Source organism: Calidris pugnax, unplaced genomic scaffold (assembly GCF_001431845.1).
Source record: "Calidris pugnax isolate Ruff unplaced genomic scaffold, ASM143184v1 scaffold133, whole genome shotgun sequence".
NCBI classification, from domain to species: Eukaryota; Metazoa; Chordata; class Aves; order Charadriiformes; family Scolopacidae; genus Calidris; species Calidris pugnax.
Genome location: NW_015090977.1, coordinates 2493026 through 2512776, shown reverse-complemented (window position 1 = coordinate 2512776; position 19751 = coordinate 2493026). Strand labels below are relative to the sequence as shown.

The 19751-nt window shown below is 46.3% G+C and overlaps 1 protein-coding gene across 1 annotated transcript; it reads right to left on the bottom strand.

Moving 5' to 3' along the window:
• Positions 1-456: 456 nt before the first annotated feature.
• UNC119 (unc-119 lipid binding chaperone) lies at positions 457-9581 on the bottom strand. The gene is made up of 5 exons (XM_014953020.1): positions 9563-9581; positions 9211-9324; positions 7943-8081; positions 6028-6200; positions 457-5024 (listed from the first exon to the last, which is right to left on the bottom strand). The coding sequence occupies exons 1-5, from the start codon at positions 9579-9581 to the stop codon at positions 4912-4914; spliced, it is 558 nt and encodes a 185-aa protein (XP_014808506.1). The 3' UTR covers positions 457-4911.
• Between the last annotated feature and the right edge of the window lie 10170 nt (positions 9582-19751).

Here is a 19751-nt window from a genome sequence, read left to right as displayed (position 1 = left end):
CAAACATCCTCAAAAGACTGTCTTCAAAAGTCAGACAGGATGGGCTCCAGCCCCAGAACAAGAGAAAGAGCTGACTTCCAAGTGCTGACAGGGTCCCAGATACAAAGACCACAAGGTTCTCTTCCCCATCAATGTTTCAATACACTGAAGTAAATGTCTTCATCTTTTTTACTTGTCCAAAATCAAAGATAACAAATTGAATAAAAGAATAAATAAAATCAATTTCTACCTCAATCTGTGTGGTGTTGTCATGTCCCTCTTCAAGCAGCAGGTCTGTGAAACCCCCTGGCTCAGCAGAATCCTGCCCCATGCTGGCTCTGTTGGTGTCAACTGATTTGAGAGACTCTGAGTGTCTTCTCCACCTGTGGCTGCTTACATGTGAATCCACTAGCACATTGCCTTCCACGTGAGGGAAGCTCTGAACAACTTCATAAAACACTTGATTTTAACCAAAAAAAAAAAAAAAAAAAAAAAAGTCAATGTCACATTCAAACAGGTTTTCTCAGTGCCAGTTAAGACAGAAGCAGAGGTGGCAGCAGGCATTGACAGTGATCCCAGGGAGGCATTAGCTACAGCCTGGGGACAGGGACACAGACACACAACGTCACCCGCTCGGTCAGCCTGTCCTGTGGTTTAGGAAACAGCTGAGCTGCATCACTGCTCCTCTAACACATTTCCAAGTTCAGAAAGTGATAGGAGCTGTCACTGAGATTTAGTATCTGACTAATATCGGAGCAGTTGTACAAACTTAGGTAGTGCTTGTGCTGGGGGGAATAGGAAAGAGCTGTGAACAGAAGGTGCCAGCTACCTCAAAAGCAAGAGAAAAAAGCATTCACTTAAAGTTCTTGGTTCCAATTAGCTGAAATTAACTCTTTTCCTGTCCTTGTCCCTCTCCCTCATTTTTTCCCCAAGATAATTTGTACCACTAGAGTCACTGCCTCCAAACCTGTCTGGCTTTCGTGCAATGTTCCAGTTGCTCTCCCCCCAACGCACACCCAATAAGGGACAGCAATAATCTCTATAGTTTCATTCCTAACCAGATCTCATTAAAATTGAGCTGTTAAGCATATTTTCTCCAGGTTATGAATAGTTAATATAACATTTTTATAATACTTACCAAGTAGGAGAGTTGGATATTAGCATTTCTTCCCTCAAATAGCCCCCAAATAATCTTTGCACGAACAGGAGTCCCCTTTAATTTTTGTCACGAAGATTGGAATTTAGTTTTTTTACAGGTCAACATGTAGCACTATTTCTCAATGAACTTTAATAGTCCTTTTGCTCAAATTGAAGGAGTTTGGAACTTGGCAGCAGTGGCAAACAGAGCTGCATGATGGACCTGCTCAAAAATGAGCCATAGAGAGAGATGATGAGCAAGAACTAAACCCCAACACGTTGCTTTCAAACCTTGTGCTGACCTCCTACATAAAAATAAAAAAATTCTTCCGAGTCAGCAGAGTGGATTATTCGGTTATTTCATAAATGTCCCCACATAAAGGACACATTCACAGAAACAATTTTAGCTTTTTTCACTGATCTGAGAACAAAGTTTCTAGAATTTAAACCATTCTTATCCTTGATATGTTAATTTCAAAAATAAGTTAGTCTCTTTCTGCCACCAAAGCCCATGAATTATTATGCAGCATGACAGCCACAAATGCATTACTGTTGTTTTTCTTTAAAAAAAAAGTTAAGTTTAAAGGAATACAAGACCAAATAAGTGAAAGAATGTGTTGAGTTATAATTTCCTTGAATCTCATAAAAATTATGTCACTATTAGCACTCACAGAGACTTAGTTTCTTTTTCCAAGCTTAATTCACCCTGTAAAGCACACAGATAATCCTGTCTTATGATGGGAAACAGCTGGTCATTATTAGCAGATAATCTTGGTTAGCTCTTAGGTATTTTCTTTCACTTTCAGAAAGTCAGATCACAAATTTCCAGACTGGCTCATTAAAACAGAGCTGTAGTGCTAATTAAAATGAGGGTTTTTTTAAATGGGAGCAAAGAACAACATACAAGAACTATTTTGTTATTTGTGGCAAAACTGTGGGGACATCTAAAAAAAAAAAATAATCCTCAAACTGATAAGCTAAAGCTAAAATATCTTGACACTTATTTTGTTGAAAACGTCAATTTTTTTTTCTTTCTGTTTTAAAGTATTCCTAATAACAGAAGACAACAAATTCAATCAATAAACTATCTCCTCTATGATTCACAGTAAGTTTTCTGTCAGCTGAAGTGATTACCCATAGAACCCAAATTATCAGAACAGTTAGAATTCAAGAGATCAGGAGGGGATAGTTTGTCCTCTTACGCTTAACCTCAAAACTGCCACAAAATGCAGAGTGTCAGAAAGTCCACTCAACAACACACCCCACTGTTGGGAACAAGGTCACTTTCTCAAGGTTCTCTTTTAAATGGGCACGTCTTCCACTCAATTTGCATTGATTACAGTAATATTTTTATGGAAATACTTTTGGTTTTGCAGTCCAAACTCTTAAAAGGAGGTAGCATTAAAGAAAAAAATAAATAAATGAGCAGAACATGACTATGTCAGCTCAGCAGACAATGATATGATAAATGGAGGGGAAACTCAGTCCCACGACTCAAGATGGACAAAATTCCATACCGAAGTACAACCGGTCCCACCACAACATACCCAGATGTGTATTTCTGTTTGGAATGTGCTACTGACAATCCTGGGCAAGCACCACGGCTAGAAGTCTTTTAAAAATCTTATGCACAGAAATCATTATTATAAACAGCAGGTGAGAGTTTAAAAATACTCAAAAAAAAAAAAAAAATCCCTGTATAAGGTGCTAGTGATAAATACACACACTCTTCTGCCTTCAAATCGGTGTATTTTCTCCTTCAAGAGAAGCAACAAAATTCATAAATACTTAAACTTGCAAAATGTCACTGAATATATAGATGGTTTAACAGCTCTGATGAAAAAAAAAAAGAAGGGAGGGGGGGGACACAGAGGCCAGACCTAGACTTTTGGAAACTATTTCCACCTTTAGTAATTATTGTGCTATAAAACTTCATGATCAGTAGCTCAAAGCATCGGACAGATAATGAGGAAATTCATTGTAACTCTGGAACAGGTAGTTCAGCCGTGGGCTAATTGTATGATTTAATACACTAGAGACAAAAAACAGTGAAAAATACAAGTCTCGTTGTGATAATAATTACTACAAGATACTAGTTGTGTAAAACCAGTGAACTTTAGGTACTTTCTTAGCTATCAATCTTAATAAAAAAAATTCTGTGCTGTAACCTAAACTCACTGCATTTTCCTTAGAAAACTGAATCCTCTTTCGGAAGTAGAGCAAGCCAAGCCAAGTACAAATGGTAACACATTTAATAGCGATCACAACCCCAAGAAAAGCACAAAACCCTCCCTGTTCTCAGGCAGACGGCTACGGTTGGAACCATTTGTAGTTCTGTTTGACTCAGGCTGTGACTAGGAAGATGTTAATCACGACGGGACATGGGATTTTATAAAAAGTATTACAATCACACCTATCTGAGGCTAACATATAATGTTCCACTTAAACTCACAGAATTAGACATGGAGACATCAAGTATTTATAGAAATATCTACAAACCGCAACTGCCTTTTATGTTTTTTAAAGTATCAGTGAACTGACCTTTAGAGTAAGGGTTTCATGACAACAGGCCACCCCTTCTCAGGCTTTGTTTTGCATACATTAATTTCTGCTCTTTTGAGGCTGCTGCTTCTCTGCCCATCTATCCTTCTAAGCAGCAAACACTGAGGAACTTGGGCAAAATTGGTCTTAAACTTCTTACAGGCTTTTGCTAAAGAGAGAGCTTTTGCTAAATTTTTGCTGTGACTTCAAGTCCCACATTATTAGACTTACTCTTCCACCTGTATTAATATCCGATGCGAAATATTTTTAACAAAGGGAAAACACTGTCATAACATTCTTCAAATTCAGATGCAAGTGGAAAATTGGAAATCCCACGCTCTCCAACTGCCCTAGACAAAAGAAAGTGTCGCTCTAACAAGCGGTGCTGAAGCCCTTATCTCAGTATTAAGCAGAGATGAAATAAAATAGACACAGAAAACATATAGCATGAATAGGCTGAATATTAGCTATGTGAAAGTATTAAATAAAGCTAAAATCCTTCAATTTTTCCTGATTATTCTGCAATCAGTTTGCAAAAATTGAAATTAACGGAAAATGCTGATGGAGGCTCATGGACCCTCAGTGCTATTTTGCCTTCATCTGAAATGTAAAAGGACGGTACCCGACTAAAAACAGCTCTGTCACTGAATTACTGCCTTCGCCACAAGTTTCAGTGTTTCCACAATTAAACAGGGTATTACGTAGAAGGAACAACACTAAAGGATGAGATACTTATTTGGAGAACTGATCTAAAGATGAAACTTGCTATTGTAAGATGTTATGCTCGACATTTTCAACGGGATGTACAGGTTAAATTGGTCATGCCTTGGAAGCATCCGCAAAGGGAAACAAACAAACAAAATCTCTGCATTTGCATCCATCAGCTTCCATGGTCACGTCCTAAAAGATACTTGAGGGCAAGAACACAAATCCACAGAATTGGGGCCAAATCTCCCAAGGTCCCACAAGGCCATTTTCAAAGCAGACTCTTAAAGAACTTAGGGAAGTGGTATCCAAAGACCATTTACCGTTGTGGAACCGCTCAAAGTTCCGAAGAACCGGGCCTGCTTCAAAGCTCAAAAAAGAGACGAGACTGGCAAATTTAGTCATGAAACTCCTACTGTGGCAAAGAGTCCTTGGTTTGTGGATCCTTGTCCAGTTGACGCTGTGGGCAACTGAACAGAAGGTGCTGGTATCCCTGACGGCTTGGGTGGGAAAGGGAAGGCCAGCGCAGGTTGGCTGTCCAGCCTGTGCTCAAGGTCCTCCGCTGTAGGAATAATCTGCCTTGTTGTGCATCACGAGCTTGTTGTCTACAAAGTAGAAACTGTCCGACTGTGTCTCGTAGGGATGAAGGATCATCTCTCGAACTGCAGGGGGGGGGGGAAAAAAAAAAAAAAAAAAGAAGAAAAAATTAAAAATAATGATCTTACACAGCAACCCTACCGAGGCGATGCTCTGCTCTGGATTCAGTTACGTTTAGTAGCATCACTCAGAGAGTGGTGAACTCTCAAGTGAGAACCCAAAACAGGCACCTACCCAACACATTCATTGACAGTGTCTTTTAAAGAATTCAAACATAATCCAAATATGAGTTTCATAATCCACTAGAGTTTCAGGCTTGTTTTTTAAAAACAAGTGATAAAAAAAGCAAACTCCGAAGACATTTGGAAAGCCAAAAAGCCAAGGCCAGGTTGGACAGGGCTTTGAGCAACCTGGTCTAGTGGATAGTGTCCCTGCCCACGGCAGGGGATGGGACTGGATGGGACCTCTTTAATGTCCCTTCCAACCTGAACCATTCTATGATTCTGTGAAATTTGTTCTGTGTGACAATAAGTAAGCAGGAGCACATCCCTGTATTTTCCACAGACTGCAATATTAGTGCTGGGATACATGATTAGACGTTGTAAAAAATATAATATCACACAGATTTAGTACTCCTGCTCTTGTATCCTGGGAGAGAGGGGAGAAAATAAAAGTTATGTTCATACTAAAAACTAAAATCTCTCAAGCTATCAATACAGCACATCAAACAGAACATAACATTTAAGTCATCCATTTATTGGATGTCTTTTTAATCCTAGTTTTTTTGTTGGTTTATAACACAATTATCTTTTTTTTGTCTCCCTGACACTGAAGCTTCCCTTTTATGAATATAAAAAAAAAGAAAAAAACCACAAAAAACACAACCATCTGGTGGGTTGACAAGATACACACTACTAGAAAACAAAATCTGTATTAACACAGATACAAAACTCCCTGGAAGTGTTCTACCCTGCCCACTTTTGACAGACAGCTCTTAAGGAAGGGCTTCTTCAAAACACCTTAGATTAACATCACTATGTGGTAACCCAGTAATTAACTAGCACTTACTGAGATCCTCCGAGAGCTGGGGGAACTCATAGATGTGCTCACAGGTATTTTTACTGCTGGGGATGCAGAACCCAAATTCAAAATCAAAACTCTTCAGCAACTGATCGCGGAAGTAGTGCCTCTCAATCATGCGGAAGTTATTAATGGGTTTGTCCCCTACTGTGAATTCCACCCTGAAAAAGAAGGACAAGACAGAAATGAGCTTTCTTCCTTAGGTAAGATTTTCAACCGTTCCTGAGAGGTAGAGGAGAGCTCGTCTGAAAAAAAGCCAAAAATCTAAAGCAATGGTAGTAACTGAATTATCATTTCCTCTTTTCCTTAAAGCATCCTACAGGGACACAACATAGAATTATTAATCATAGATTATACTGTATTTTGATTCTTTTTACTCAAAAATAAATAAATAAAAAAGGACACGCAAGACAATTTTACCATCTTAAACTCATATTCAGTGAAGAAAAGATCCAACTGTATCAGAGAGGCGCTTGTGTTCCTTAATGCATTGGATTTTTATACAAGTTATTTAATTTTTCTGGTGGGTACGAAAAAAAAGCCAGACCTACAGAAAAAGGTCTTTCTTCTGTTCCTGCTTTGTAAGTGGTAAAGGGGGACAAATTTCAGCCAGCACTATGTTCAAGTGTCTCTTACCAAGAAGCGTGACCTCTTGGGAGGAAGATGGGTATTAGGGACATAGGGTACACTGCCAGTATGCCAGGAACACACTGTCACTAGTTTAGCACTAATCAAAAGTTGGGTATTCACCATTTTAACCAAATAGCAGCCAAAGGGATGCTAATTGATACATAACTTCAATTTTCCTTCCAAAAGTCTAAATGGTGCATACCTTTAAGGTTAGCAGGAAGTGGTATCATGCAACCTCACTCTGGACACCAAATTTTAATTCTTTTGCATCATAACCAAATGCTGAATTTTCATCAAGCTCTCAAAAACACTCTATTGTTTTGTTTTAAGCAAGGCTACTGTGCATCAGTTCTGTGAAATACACATCTGCTGCTGAAGGGATTTATCAAAGTGCCCTCCCACACGAATCCAAACCAAGTATTTCTATACACCCGAGACAAAGAGGTTTGTGCTGGAAACTGTAACTGACGCTCAACTGTAGTATTATGGACTTACTGACAGAATAGCAATGGGCACAAAGCTCTCCATTAGAAAAACAAAGATAACAAAGAACCTGCCACGCCATGACCCAATGTCCTTCTAAAACCCCCAGTAAAGACCAAGCAGCCACCAGCCGCCTCTCTGGAGGGCCAGAAAGTTGCATGTCCCCATGCATGATATTTAACCCTGGATCAATCTGTAATAAGTTAGTAGTAATAGTGTAGTTAATAGAAATCACTACTAATTTTTTTACTACAGACACAATACACTCCGTCACCTCTATCACAGTAGCAGTAACTTTGGCCTAAAATGCTACTTCAGGTGTCACATTTTGGTGTGGTTTTTGATGGAACCACGCAGTACTACCAGCCAAGTAAAAGATCATTCTGGTACATAAAACCATCAAACATGACGTCACCATTTCATGTGCATCTATGGGCTAAGGTTTTTGGGGGAATGCAACGTGTAAGGCTGCAGAAACACCTTTGACAGCTGGCAGGGCCTCTGACAAACAAACTATAATGAGCAGAAAAGAGTTGGAATATCTGGGTAGTCTGTCCACCTTATTTTGCCCCTTTTTAGCATTATTCTTTTCAACACCCTGCTTATTCCTGAGGTAAACAAACAACCTAAAAGGATGGAGAAAGGAAGGCATCCAGCTAAGATGTCTGAAGATCCATATAATAACAAAAGATCCCTATTAAATCACCTTCCTGACAGGATCAACAAGCAAGACCCCATTTTTCTAAGATTTCAGTTGTTTCCTGTAGTAGAAAAAGTAGCGATTACTTACGTGGCTCCCACTTGCCGCAGTCTAAGAAAAGCCGGGGTGAACTGGTAGCGCACAAAGCGTCCAGCGTTGGGGTCGATGTCCTTCTTGTCGTTGTGTTCACGTTCTGGAAAAGCGCAAAGCAAAGCTCCGTCACAGTCGTCTGAGAAACAGAAACCCAGTGAAAATACTTGCAAACATAACTTCATTGAGTCGTGTAAGCTGGGAAACTATTCTGAGAAAGCCTGATGATGCCATTACCCTCTTTTCATCCTCTCCAAGGCATCCACTACTGTTCACTCAGAGACAGAGTGTTGCAAGAGGGCCCATTGGTTTAATACTCTTCTTATACAATCATAGAAAGGTTTGGGTTGGAAGTGACCTTAAAGATCATCCAGTTCCAAACCACCTCCCACTAGACCAGGTTCTTCAAAGTCCCATCCAGCCTGGCCTTGAACACCTCCAGGGATGGGGCAGCCACAGCTTCTCAGGGCAACCTGTTCCAGTGTCTCACCACCCTCATAGTGAAAAATTTCTTCCTAATACCTAATCTAAGTCTCCCCTCTTGCAGTTTAAAATCATTACACTTGTCCTATCTTCTGAAGTGACCTACTGCTCCTACTTCTGATTGAGCATCACAGTGTGACGACAAACAAGCCATTTCACCCAAGTGTGTCTGTTTTGCTGTCTCTGAACTGGAGAAAAATTCCTCTCCCCTGCAGAAAGATGGGGAAGACTGCAAAGAGTGCTTCATCAGGAAAAGAACAGTTACCCTGGCTTTTTATTACCACTGGTAATGGGTGACACTTGGGTGGTTACAAGTAACACCCAAAAACTATGAGGAAAAAAAAATAAAAATGCAGATTTTCAGTTTGCCTAATTTGCACAATTGGCAAAGTTTCTCCCTTTTGGGAATACCCTTTTTCCTGACTCCTGAGTGAAAGATGTCAGACTATCAGTTAAACTATGTGCAGGGGGACTCTCGCTGATGAGCAGCCAAGAAAGGAACACATGGTGACCTCCTCCTCCTCCTCCTCTGCTTCTGTTTACAACACCCATCTGTCCTTTCCCATCACAGATGGCAACCACAAGATACAGCAGCGATGGGTTCTGTTCACTCTGCTGGTACAGGGCGACACCTGAGCAGTATTTCTGCTGCAAGCTGGGACCCTGCAGTCAAGAGCATCTCCTATTTGGGGGAAATACGTTGAGTAAAAGGAGTGGGAAAAAGCAAAAGGAAGCATTTGTTTCTGCCCGAAAACAACGTGTTGTGTGTGTGTGTGTGCACTCACCTGAAGCTGCTGGCTTGGTGATTTCAAACAAGACCGTGCCAGATTCCATGTCCCGGATTTTGAACCTGGTGAAGTCTATCTTGTAAACATTTTCCTCTGGGGTGCACAAATAATCTGCAGAGGAAAGCAAATTTAAATGGAGGCTGCCCAGAATTACCAGGTATTACTCTTTGGAGGTCACAACCAGCAGCAAGAGCAGCCCAAATGCATCTCCACTGTTTTGTTTAATCCAAAACTGATGCCTAGGAAGACAGTCCCGGTTCTGAATGCCCACATGGACCTGCTCAGAACAGGACAGGGAAAAGGCTTCTCTCCCCCAGCACTGGGTCATCACCTTTTCCCAACCCTGTACCAGCATCTTCTGCATCCATTTCCCCCCAGGGTATTGAGAATAGTCAGCACCTCCACCAAATCCCAGCCTTTTCAGTGTAAGAGGCTTTTCCTGTTTTAAAAAACTGCCCTCTGGGCAGAATGAGAGTGCTAAGCAGCTTTGCCAGCACTAAGCCTGCACTTAACTGGAACAGGAGTGTCCTCCCCTGTGCCACCTCCCCTACCTCCAGCCCTCTGCAGACAAAGGATGGCCTCTCCTCTCCACCGAGGCTCGTCCCGTGTGAGGGCTTCTTTTCCTCAGCGCTGAAAATGGTGTTGAAGCCTTTCCCAGGATTAGGAAGCCAGCCTGGGAACAGAGCCCTTCCCAGCTTCCACCAGAGTCAGTATCTTTGGGAGAAAGTCCTTATTTCTGTTTTCAGCCTTGCTGTGTCCTGAGAGGGCATCCCAGCCTGGGTACCAGCCTCCTCTCTGAGGAAAGGATAGTGATACTTCATTTTCCCTGAACATAAAAGCAGCTCCAACAACTTACATTATCCTGACAAACCGAAATCAATGTTGGATGTATTACAAGCCAGGTTAGCTTTTGAACAACCGTGCGTCTGCATGTTGTAGGAGGTTTGTTTTGGAGGTTCTAAGGGGAAAGTAATACTTTAACATTGTAATTCTAAGCCCTTTCTCAGCTAGTAATTCCTGCTGTTAGTCTGAGCTAATCACCTATTTCTGTCTGCTTCCCTATTTATAAAATTCAAATACATCCATCCACCTATGGCTTATTCATTGACTGTATGAAAACAGGTCTACTGTGCGCTCGGAGGTGACACCTCCCCGTTACAACCTCTTCTCCAGCTCAGGCAGAACAAATCAGGGACCTGGTTCTGGTCGATGGGCAGCAGTTGGCAGGTCCTATAGATGGGGAGTCAATAAAAGTCAAAAGCAAGAGAACATCCCAAATGCTCCACGCTGCAGCTCCCAGACAGCACGGGCTCTCGTGCTGGGATCTGTCATTACAGAAATATCAGGTCCCTCTGTAGTGAGAGACAAAGCTGGTGGGGGAAGATTGCTCCCAAGCATGGACCCCACTTCCAGCACCTCCACCTTTCTAGAAGCCTTTTGTTCTCTGTAAATCTCCTTAACTTGGCGAACTGTCCGAGCGCTTGCTGGAAGAAGGAACCGAGGTGTTAAATGTACTCTCTGGACAGTTTTACTGCTCTCCATCATCACCACCATAGCAAACACTCAAAGGAATGGGCGTTCAGAGAGAAGACTGTGTTGGAAGCATCTCTGGCATTTGGCAGGGAGGTTTCCCTTTCCTGTCAAGGCAGCACAAAGGAAAGCTAACACCAGTGCCCACGCCATCAGGAAGAACAAGACAAAAACTCCATCTTTTTACTACCACAAGAAAATGCAAGCCTATTGTTAGACAAAATAGCCCGAGAACTGCACAAAACCTTCTGTCTTTTAACAGAAATGGGACAGAAATTTAAATCAAGCCCTGGCCCTATGCCCTGGTGTTTAGCAGCCCTCAGGTCCTGGAATCACACCATCATTTTTTGGTTCTGCCACATCAGCCAGCCCAAATCCTCAACCCATCCCACAACCTGCCCCCGGAGGCAAAACACAAATTGAGAGGATCAGGCACAGCTCCCCACGGTCCCGGCTTCGCCTCCCGATGCCCACGGCCACGCTGGGGGCCAGCAGCTCTCCACGATGGCCAGGGCTGTACCAGAACAGGCTGGCGGTCGCCTGGGAGCCCGGGACACCTTCCCTAGAGCACGCTGGCAAAGTCTGAAGCCGCCGTTTGTCTGCAAGTTAATTATTAAGTGTTTTTCCTCCTGCAGAATTCCTGCCCATCCAGCACCATGGCAACAGCTTTATCCCCCTCCTTGGCAGCAGCGTTGCTGCAGTAACAGTGTCCATGACTCATCTGGAGGAGAGGAGAGCCAAGCAGAGCCACCCAAGAGGAGTAAACCCCGGGCAGAATCCCCACCAGGCTCCTGTTCATTGATGTTTGCACCCCTCCACTACATTTTCCAACTCTTTTTGCACTGAAAATATTTTAAACCTTTTTTGTTTTTTTTTTTTTTTTTTTTAAATCAACATGCCAGCATCTATCTGGATGACATCCGGGAAGATTAGCTGCCAGAGTACTGCAACCAAGTGTTTTTTCCTCCTCTGGCAGTGCCCAGTCTCCTAGCAGGAAAAAAAAAAAAGAGAAAGAGGGGTGTATACATCTATATCTCAGTCTGTATTAAATTTGCTTGCTGTGATTCCTGTTCAAAAATCAATCACACGCTGTTTTTTTCCCCCTGTACATAAGAGAAGCCCAGCGCTACACTGGCAGGTCTTATTGGGAACGAGCTGCTTGCAATTGGCAGCTACTTGTGCTTAGCTGAGCACTGTCAAATTTGCTAATCTCATCCCATACATACTTATTTTTAAATTACTGTAGGGCCCAGTTGCCCACACTTCCGTGACGCACTTAGATGTATCATCTGCTTTCATTACCCTAATTCACCGTCACCACAATTTGGGGAATGGAGGCAGCATCCATGTCTATTTTAGTTAGACATAAGGCAGCTCAAACCTCCACCGAGTGAAGTGGATCATTACAAGAAAAGGGAGTTTTGGTCCCTCAGGACAGAACATTTTCTCATTTCTTCCACTTCCCCTGAAGCAGGTTGCATTATTTTCCATCAATAACCAAGTAATCACAATATCTCTCTGAGCAAGCCCTCAGTGCACACCTGATTCAGGGCTGACAGGGAGAACATTCTGAACAAGGGATGAATGCATCAGCACCATGGCAGGAAACCCAACAGATGGGCTTTTGTCCTGAAATACCCACATTAAGTGGTGCAAAAACAAGTCACAAAATAGGAGCGCTGCCTACTCCTTCCTAAAACCCAGTGAAATGCCATATCCCAAACCCAAACTCCTCCTGGAAGGAATTAACCAACTGGGCTGAAATTATTCTCAAAGCAAAGAGCAAACTCTTGCAACTGGCCCAAGCCTGGCGTTAGCAGCTCCTTCCCACTCACACGTCACTGCTTCTGCTGGTGCCTCTGCAGTTTCTTTCCCACAATCTCTGTATCATGCCCAGAGATCTGCAACACCTCACTACTAGAGATATTTTCTGCCTTAAGACCTTGGCAGGTTTTGAAGAGTCTGGAAGCACAACTAGCAACACTGTGGTGGTCTCAGGATGCAGCAGAGGTGGTGGACTTCCCAAGCCAGACACAAAAGATCCCTTCATGAATTCTCCTGTTCCCTTTGTGTGAAAAAGTGCTTTAAAAAAACCAACCACCAAAAACCCAAACAGCAATCTGCAGCAAGGCATTCGTTAAGAGGTCATAGAATTGAATCATAGAATTGTCTAGGTTGGAAGGGACCTTTCAGATCATCTAGTCCAACCGTCAACCTAACTCTGACAAAAATCATCACTCAACCACGTCACTGAGCACTATGTCTACTCATCCTTTAAAAAGCTCCAGGGATGGTGCCTCAACCACTTCCCTGGGCAGCCCAGGTCTCCAGCTTTGCCATCAGAACCCATGGATGCTCATTCCCTGTTTTACAGTTCTGAGGTGGAACCTCTGCTGTCCAACCCAGGGAAGCACCAGTTCTCATCCAGGAAACCTTCCTCCCCTCCCGAGAACAACAGAGATTGCAGAAGAAACCAGGAAAACAGCCTGGGCAATGACAGCAGGCACCACCTGTTCTCTGGTGAGCAAGGGTATGCTGTGAACCCTGGTGCGTGGTTCCAGCCATATATTTTAGCAAACTGCTGTTAGCAAGGTGCACAAAAGGTGAGGGAGAATACAAGGCTAGATAATACAAGAAGAAAGCTAATGAAGGGACTTTCTCCTCCTGCCCTCTCCCTGTAATTTCGGTTATCCAATGGAGAAGATTATGTGTTTGATCCTCCTCAGAGAAAGCTAAAAGTTGATCCTATATTTTCCGATTTCCTCTGCAATCACCCCACCGGGCACGTTTCACAGAATCACATGGGGTTGGAAGGGACCTCTGGAGATCATCTAGTCCAACCCCCCCCCACCAAAGCAGGTCCACCCAGAGCAGGTTGCACAGGAACATGTCCAGATGGGTTTGGAATGTCTCCAGAAAAAGGAGACTCCACCACCTCCCTGGGCAGCCTCTTCCAGGGCTCTGCCACCCTCAAAGTAAAGAAGTTCCTCCTCATGTTTAGGTGGAACTTATTTTATTCAAGTTTGTGCCCATCTCCTCTTGTCCAATCCCTGGGCACCACTGAAAAAAGACCAGCCCCATCCTCTTGACACCCACCCTTTAAGCATTTATAAAGCATTGATCAGTTTCCACCCTAAGTCTTCTCTAGACTAAAAAAACCCAAGTCTCTCAGCCTCTCCTCATAAGGGAGATGCTCCAGGCCCCTCATCATCTTTGTAGCCCTCTGCTGTCCCCTCCCCAGCAGCATTGGACCAAGAGGAGGTCATGGGAGCAAGAGGGTTAGCACGCCTCGTCGTGCTCCTTCCAAGATCCCTTCTCCGTCCCTGCCATCAGGAGGACACACGTGTCCCCTCTCACAGACACGACAGGTATTATTTCTGCCGTGCTCATCGCAGCGTCTGAGCTCAGATCGGGCAGCTCCTATTTTAAGGCTTTAATAGCCCGTGAAGGAAAGTAGAGTGCACCTGGGGTAAGAAAGGACTCAAAATCTGGGAGTGAAAATGGGCGTAAATCAGGATGATGCTGTACAAGAAACCGACGCATGAGCAGTGGCTTGGAACAGGGATGTCTCTCCCTAGCAGAGGGAATAACAAGAATTTGGGGAATAAGAAGGCTCCTGTAGCTACGCAGGCCAATTTCTTAACGTGCATTAGCCAACAAGGTCAGGAGCTATTTTGAAGGCTACTCCCCGAGACGTAAACCAGGTATAAAGCAAAGACAACCGCAGATGAATTGCCAGGAGCTGGAGATTAGGAGATTATCAGATTGAAGAGTCTCAGGAGGAAGCGAGCGAAAAATAGCCCGGCCGCCGCGAAGATGCCGAGCGGTGACGCAGGACAGAGGGCAGGACCTCGAGGGGAAGGCAGGGCGAGCTTCAAGCCCTATGGATACACCGGCTTGGACAACCCGAGCCCAATTAAAGGAGAAAAATAAACAAAAAAAAAAAAGGAAAAAACATACACCAAAAAAACCCCCCTGCCTTCTGCCTCAGTTCACATTCCATGAGGAAAGGGGCAAGCAAAGCCAGCCAGGATTCTCTCCATCCTCAGGGCTGTGGGTGTTGGGTGAGTGAAGACAAATGGGGAGGGAGGTCCCTGCAGCACCCCCCGCCACAAACCACGCTCAGGAATCAGGCTGCTGGGAAAGCACCAGAGGAAAAATCTCACACTCAAAGGATCCCACGGGAGTTTTTCCTGCAGCAGCCCTTCTCCTGACCCACGCTGTGGACGCAGCAGAGGGGTGCATCCCAGCAGGCCCTGAGCTGGGACATTTACAAAGGTCCCCGTTGCCCATGAGATGTACCCACCTGGCAGTGTGCCTTTTTTGGGGCAGCCTGCTCAAACCTCCTTTTTTTATTTTTTTTTTCCCCTATTATTATTTTATCTAGAGCTTTCCAGACTTCACCCTCTCACAATTAATTCGATCACAGCCCTCCAGGCCTCGTTAAAGAAGGATGGAGCTGCTCTTTCCCCATCCCCAAGGCCTCCAGACACCCTTTCCTGCCCCCTTGTTCGTGCTGGTTGCACTCAAAAGCCTGAAACCACGTGCGCAACATTAACCAAATCTGCTCATTTTGCTCTTACACGGGGCTCAGCCAAAGCAACCAGGCCCTGCCCAGACACCCAGTATGACACCCCCAGTACGATTCCTCCCAGCTTTCCTATAACCTTCCCCATTTCCAGCAGGGATGGCCCAAACCCACAACGCTGGCAGAAGGAGGAACCTGCTCAGATGCCAGCCGGGCGCCCTGTGCTATGCACAGACCATGTGTGCTGCCCCTGGAAATCTTCACAGGCCATATTGTACTGTGAGACTACTAAAAAGAAAAAAAAAAAAAAACACCAAAAAACCTTCATTTACACAACACTGGGAGCTGCACGTTATCACAAAGCCTTGAAAAGGTTCATGGCACACGTGGTGATGCTGAGGAGGGGAGTCGCGGTGAGAGCTTGACAAAGCTCTGGGATATCTCTCTGGCACAAGAAATCAACATATAAAAATGCTTTTACACATATCACAGCCCCAGACAACTCAGAACAATTCATTAACCTCCTCACAAACACCCACAGCTAATCAGAGCTCCTAATGCAATAAATTTTCCCCATTAATTGGGGAAGGAAAAGAAAAGTCATGGTCCAGGAGCAGAATTGAGGATTGACTTGCACACAGCAGCTTCCCTTTAATGCTACAGGGGAAACTGGTAGGAAAGTCACCCGGGAAGGGTCTGCCCTGGCCACCCCGTCGGGGCAGCCCTCTGCCAAGCCGGCCTTTAGCTAAAGCTGCTGAGAGACGTCTCAGAGAAATCCGAAACGACAGCTCGGGGAAGAGATTAGTTTCAGAAATGATTAAGTCTCCCTTCCTTATTTTTAGGGTTTGTTTTGTAATTGTCTCCAACTATGTAATCAATTATTTAACCCTTTGGGTTAGCTAAAATAAAATAAGCTTTAGAATGAAGCTCTAATCTAGAACGACCGACAGACGAGCTGTGCAGGTGCCCGAAGCTGTGATAAGCCGGGCAGCCTCAGAGCCTGAAGCTCTCCTCGTTATGTGCCTCGTTACGTTTGAAGCCTGGCACTATTGCACCCTGGCAAAAGGGGGGGGGCATTACGGGGGCTGCAATATCATCTTTCTGCTGACCACCAACCCCACTAATCCTGAAGATGGAGGAAGAAATTAAAGCTTCTGCTTGAGTTAACCTTGCCCTGCAGCCACCGTGGGAGCAGCGCAGCGTGACCCAGCAAAGCTGCGAGATGCAGCGTGGTCACAGAGGGACAGACCCCAGGGACAACAGGTCCCAGCTCCTCAGAGGGTTCCACGAGGCAGGACGTGGGGTTGGCAGACACCAACATCCCCATAACTGCAGACAGACTCCTCTGATCCTCTGGCCGCTTCGGTAATTAATTGCAATTTGAACCGAGCTCTGCCCAACTCCTTTGCTAATCAGGAAGGTTTTTCCTCTTTTTGTAACCGCAGTCGTGTGAGCAAGTAACAAATCTTGCTAATTGGAAAGAAAATGGTTCATCCGCCTTACACTTAATCCAGCTGGAGCAGAGCCAGCCCCAGCCCAGCCAAAATGCCCAGATATCCCGGGGCAGCATCCCAGATCCCTCAGGCTGGACCCTGGCATGCCCGGAAACGTTATGGCCCTGGAGCTGCTGGAGTATTTAACATTGAAAGGACGCGGCATATGCAGGACAGTTTGCACGACTCCCCCTTTAAGCTTATTAGAAGCACATTAAGAGCAGAGCCCAGCTGGCCCTGCCGGCTGGTTACAGAGGGGGTTCTCTGGGTTAGCCCTCAGCGTGTGTTTGCCACAGAGCCACATCCTGCACCTCCACCCTCCCAGCCCCAGACATTTAACCTTCCGTCACCCATCAGCTGGCCCTATGGGAAGAGGAAAGCCCCCCTTCTGCTTCCTGCTGCAAATGCCAGGGCTTTCCCTAGCCCCAGATGCCAGAGCAGGGCTAAGAACCTGCCCACAGGCTGTTTGGGCAACAGGTCCCAACCAGGAGCAGCAGTTTGGCTCCAGAGAGACCCAGCTCCCCCGGGGCTGAAGGGCAAAGAGGTTTGCCCCACGCATTCAGGAAGGATGGAGGAGCTTCACAGCAGGCAGAGCAAGCACGAGATGGCCCAGCCTGGCTCTAGAAGAGCATCTGCAAGATCAGCACAGCCCAAGCACACACAGGGATGGAAGGTTCCTCCCAGGTGTGGGCATGGTGCCCTGCTGCCATGGGCAGCCACACCAGGGAGTCCCTTTAGTAACTGCATCCATGCTGTACCCCAAACAGTAGCTGTGATTCACAAGCTGGAAGGCCATTCAGAAACACACAGGCTATTCATGGTGCAAGCATCTCTAAACCACACGTTCCTGCAGCACCAAGCCCTCCTCTAACGTGGTTTATCCTGGGCTTTGTTGGCTGAACCAATGCTAAAAGGTGGCCAGACCACACCAGGTCCCTGAGCAGCACACACCTTACCTGTAGTCCCTCAACAGCCCGAGCTACCATCTTACTGTCCCATGAGCTTGTGCAGAGATGAATTATACCCCACCTGGAACCACAAGGGACGTCCAAGGCACTAGGACATTTCTGCTGCAACCTCACCACCAACTCCAGCTTCAACTTCAAACTGCCTGGAGCAACACAACTTTGGGCATCACAACGAGAATTGCTGAAATAAGGTGTCGTGTTTGCCCCAACACAGAGGTTGGGGCTGGGGTAACCATTAACTTCTCCCCCATAGCCTGGTTCTTCCTGCTCCCCCCAGCACCCTCCGCTCGGAGCAGAAGGCTGGAACGGATTCACGGTGGTATTTTTGGCATTCTGTTTTTAAGAGCTTGCTGTGACGCGTGGAAATGAGAAAAGGCCACAGAATGCCCCAAATAATCGTTACACGTTAAGGATTAGAAAAACAGCCTTGTGCTTTTGCTCGCTGCCTTAAACCTGCCAGGAGGAAAACTGAGCTTGAGAAGGGGTGCTGCAAAATATGGCTAGGCATGAAGACAAGATATACTCACCGTAGATGTAGTGTATACATGTATTTCTAAGCACATACCAAGGATTTTAGGTGCAGAGAGCATTTCCTGGCTCCCATGTACCCACCAGGACAGACAAGCACTTCCCATAGGAAGGCATCACCCAGGGCTCACCGTGGCACCTGGTTCTTGCTTGGCACGACCCATCCGCATCCCCTGTGCCACCCTGGTACCAGCAAGTCTCACAGCAGGAGGGGAACAAACCATTTTCATGCATTTTTACATCTTCCCTGTGCTTCAGAGCGCGCTGCCCCATGGGTGGAAGAGGCAGGTGACAGCCAGCTCCTGGCTCTGAAGCCAGGGGTGACTGGTCCAGCCTTCCCAGTGTTGTGGGCAGGTGCTTACCAAGAGAGATAGCCAGAGAGATGCCATGTGAGGTCTGCACCCCTCGGGATGGAGGGTGCAGGGCGGCCATGTGCCTGCAGCCCCTCCAGACAGCACCACCAAAGGCAGGGATGCCCAGGTGGCCACAAAGTGAGCACACAAAGTGCTGAACGTGACCATAGCTTGGGTTCTCCATCAAACCATGGTTCCCCCAAGCACACTAGCACCCTTCAGCACCTGCTGCACAGCTCTTCCTGCCACAGGCAGAGGATTTCTGGGCCTGGGCAGTGAATCACACCACTGCAGCCCATCAGAGCATCTCAGCTGGGAGAAGGGGACGCAAGGAACCCCCCCCTAGCATCAGCAGCCCCTCCTTCAGTGGAGCCTTCAGAGGAGTCTCCAGAAGGGGAACACGGAGCCCCGGCAGGGTTTTCCTCCCACCCTGCTCACCCCCAGGCAGGCCCCCGGGGTTGCCTGCACGCACCAAACACTCACAGCCGCAGCCTTTCTTCTCCAGGGCTTGACATGCTGCACAGCCCTGGCCTGCGACACCAAACCTGCTCTAACACCACATCACAGAGGGCTCTGAGGAAATCAGGAGCATGGCCGGACCCCCAGACCAGCCCCCTCCTCCCTATCAGCCCCCTCCTCCCCCTGCCCAACCTGCTGCCTTGCAGAGAGGTGAGCCAAAGGTCCCAAAAAGGGGGTGCGGGGACCTTTTGGGGGCAGCAGGGCAGGCCACCCCCAGGCATGGCTGTGGCCAGGGTGGCCCCGGGGCACGTGCCCTCTCCCAGCCTGGCATGCTGCAGTCCCGGGAGATCCAACACAGCCACCTGGTCCCAAGCACAACAAACCCTCCAGCTGGCACCCGAGGATGCTGGCAGGGGGGGGGGAGGGGGAAGGGGGGGGGGGGGGGAAGAGGGCTGCAGGGTGAGTCAATAGTGAAGCCCCCATGCACACTGCAGCCATGGATCCAGCCTGTCCCCCCCTCCTCAGCCCCACTGCTGGGGGCACGGCTTGGCCCAACCGAGGGGCACAGACACAGGAGGGGAGAGCACTGGGGAGCATCTCACCACCGACCTTCGACCCTGGGGAGGGTTGGGGGGGCTCCACACGCTGTGCATCCCTGGGGGATGGAGCCGGGGGGGGG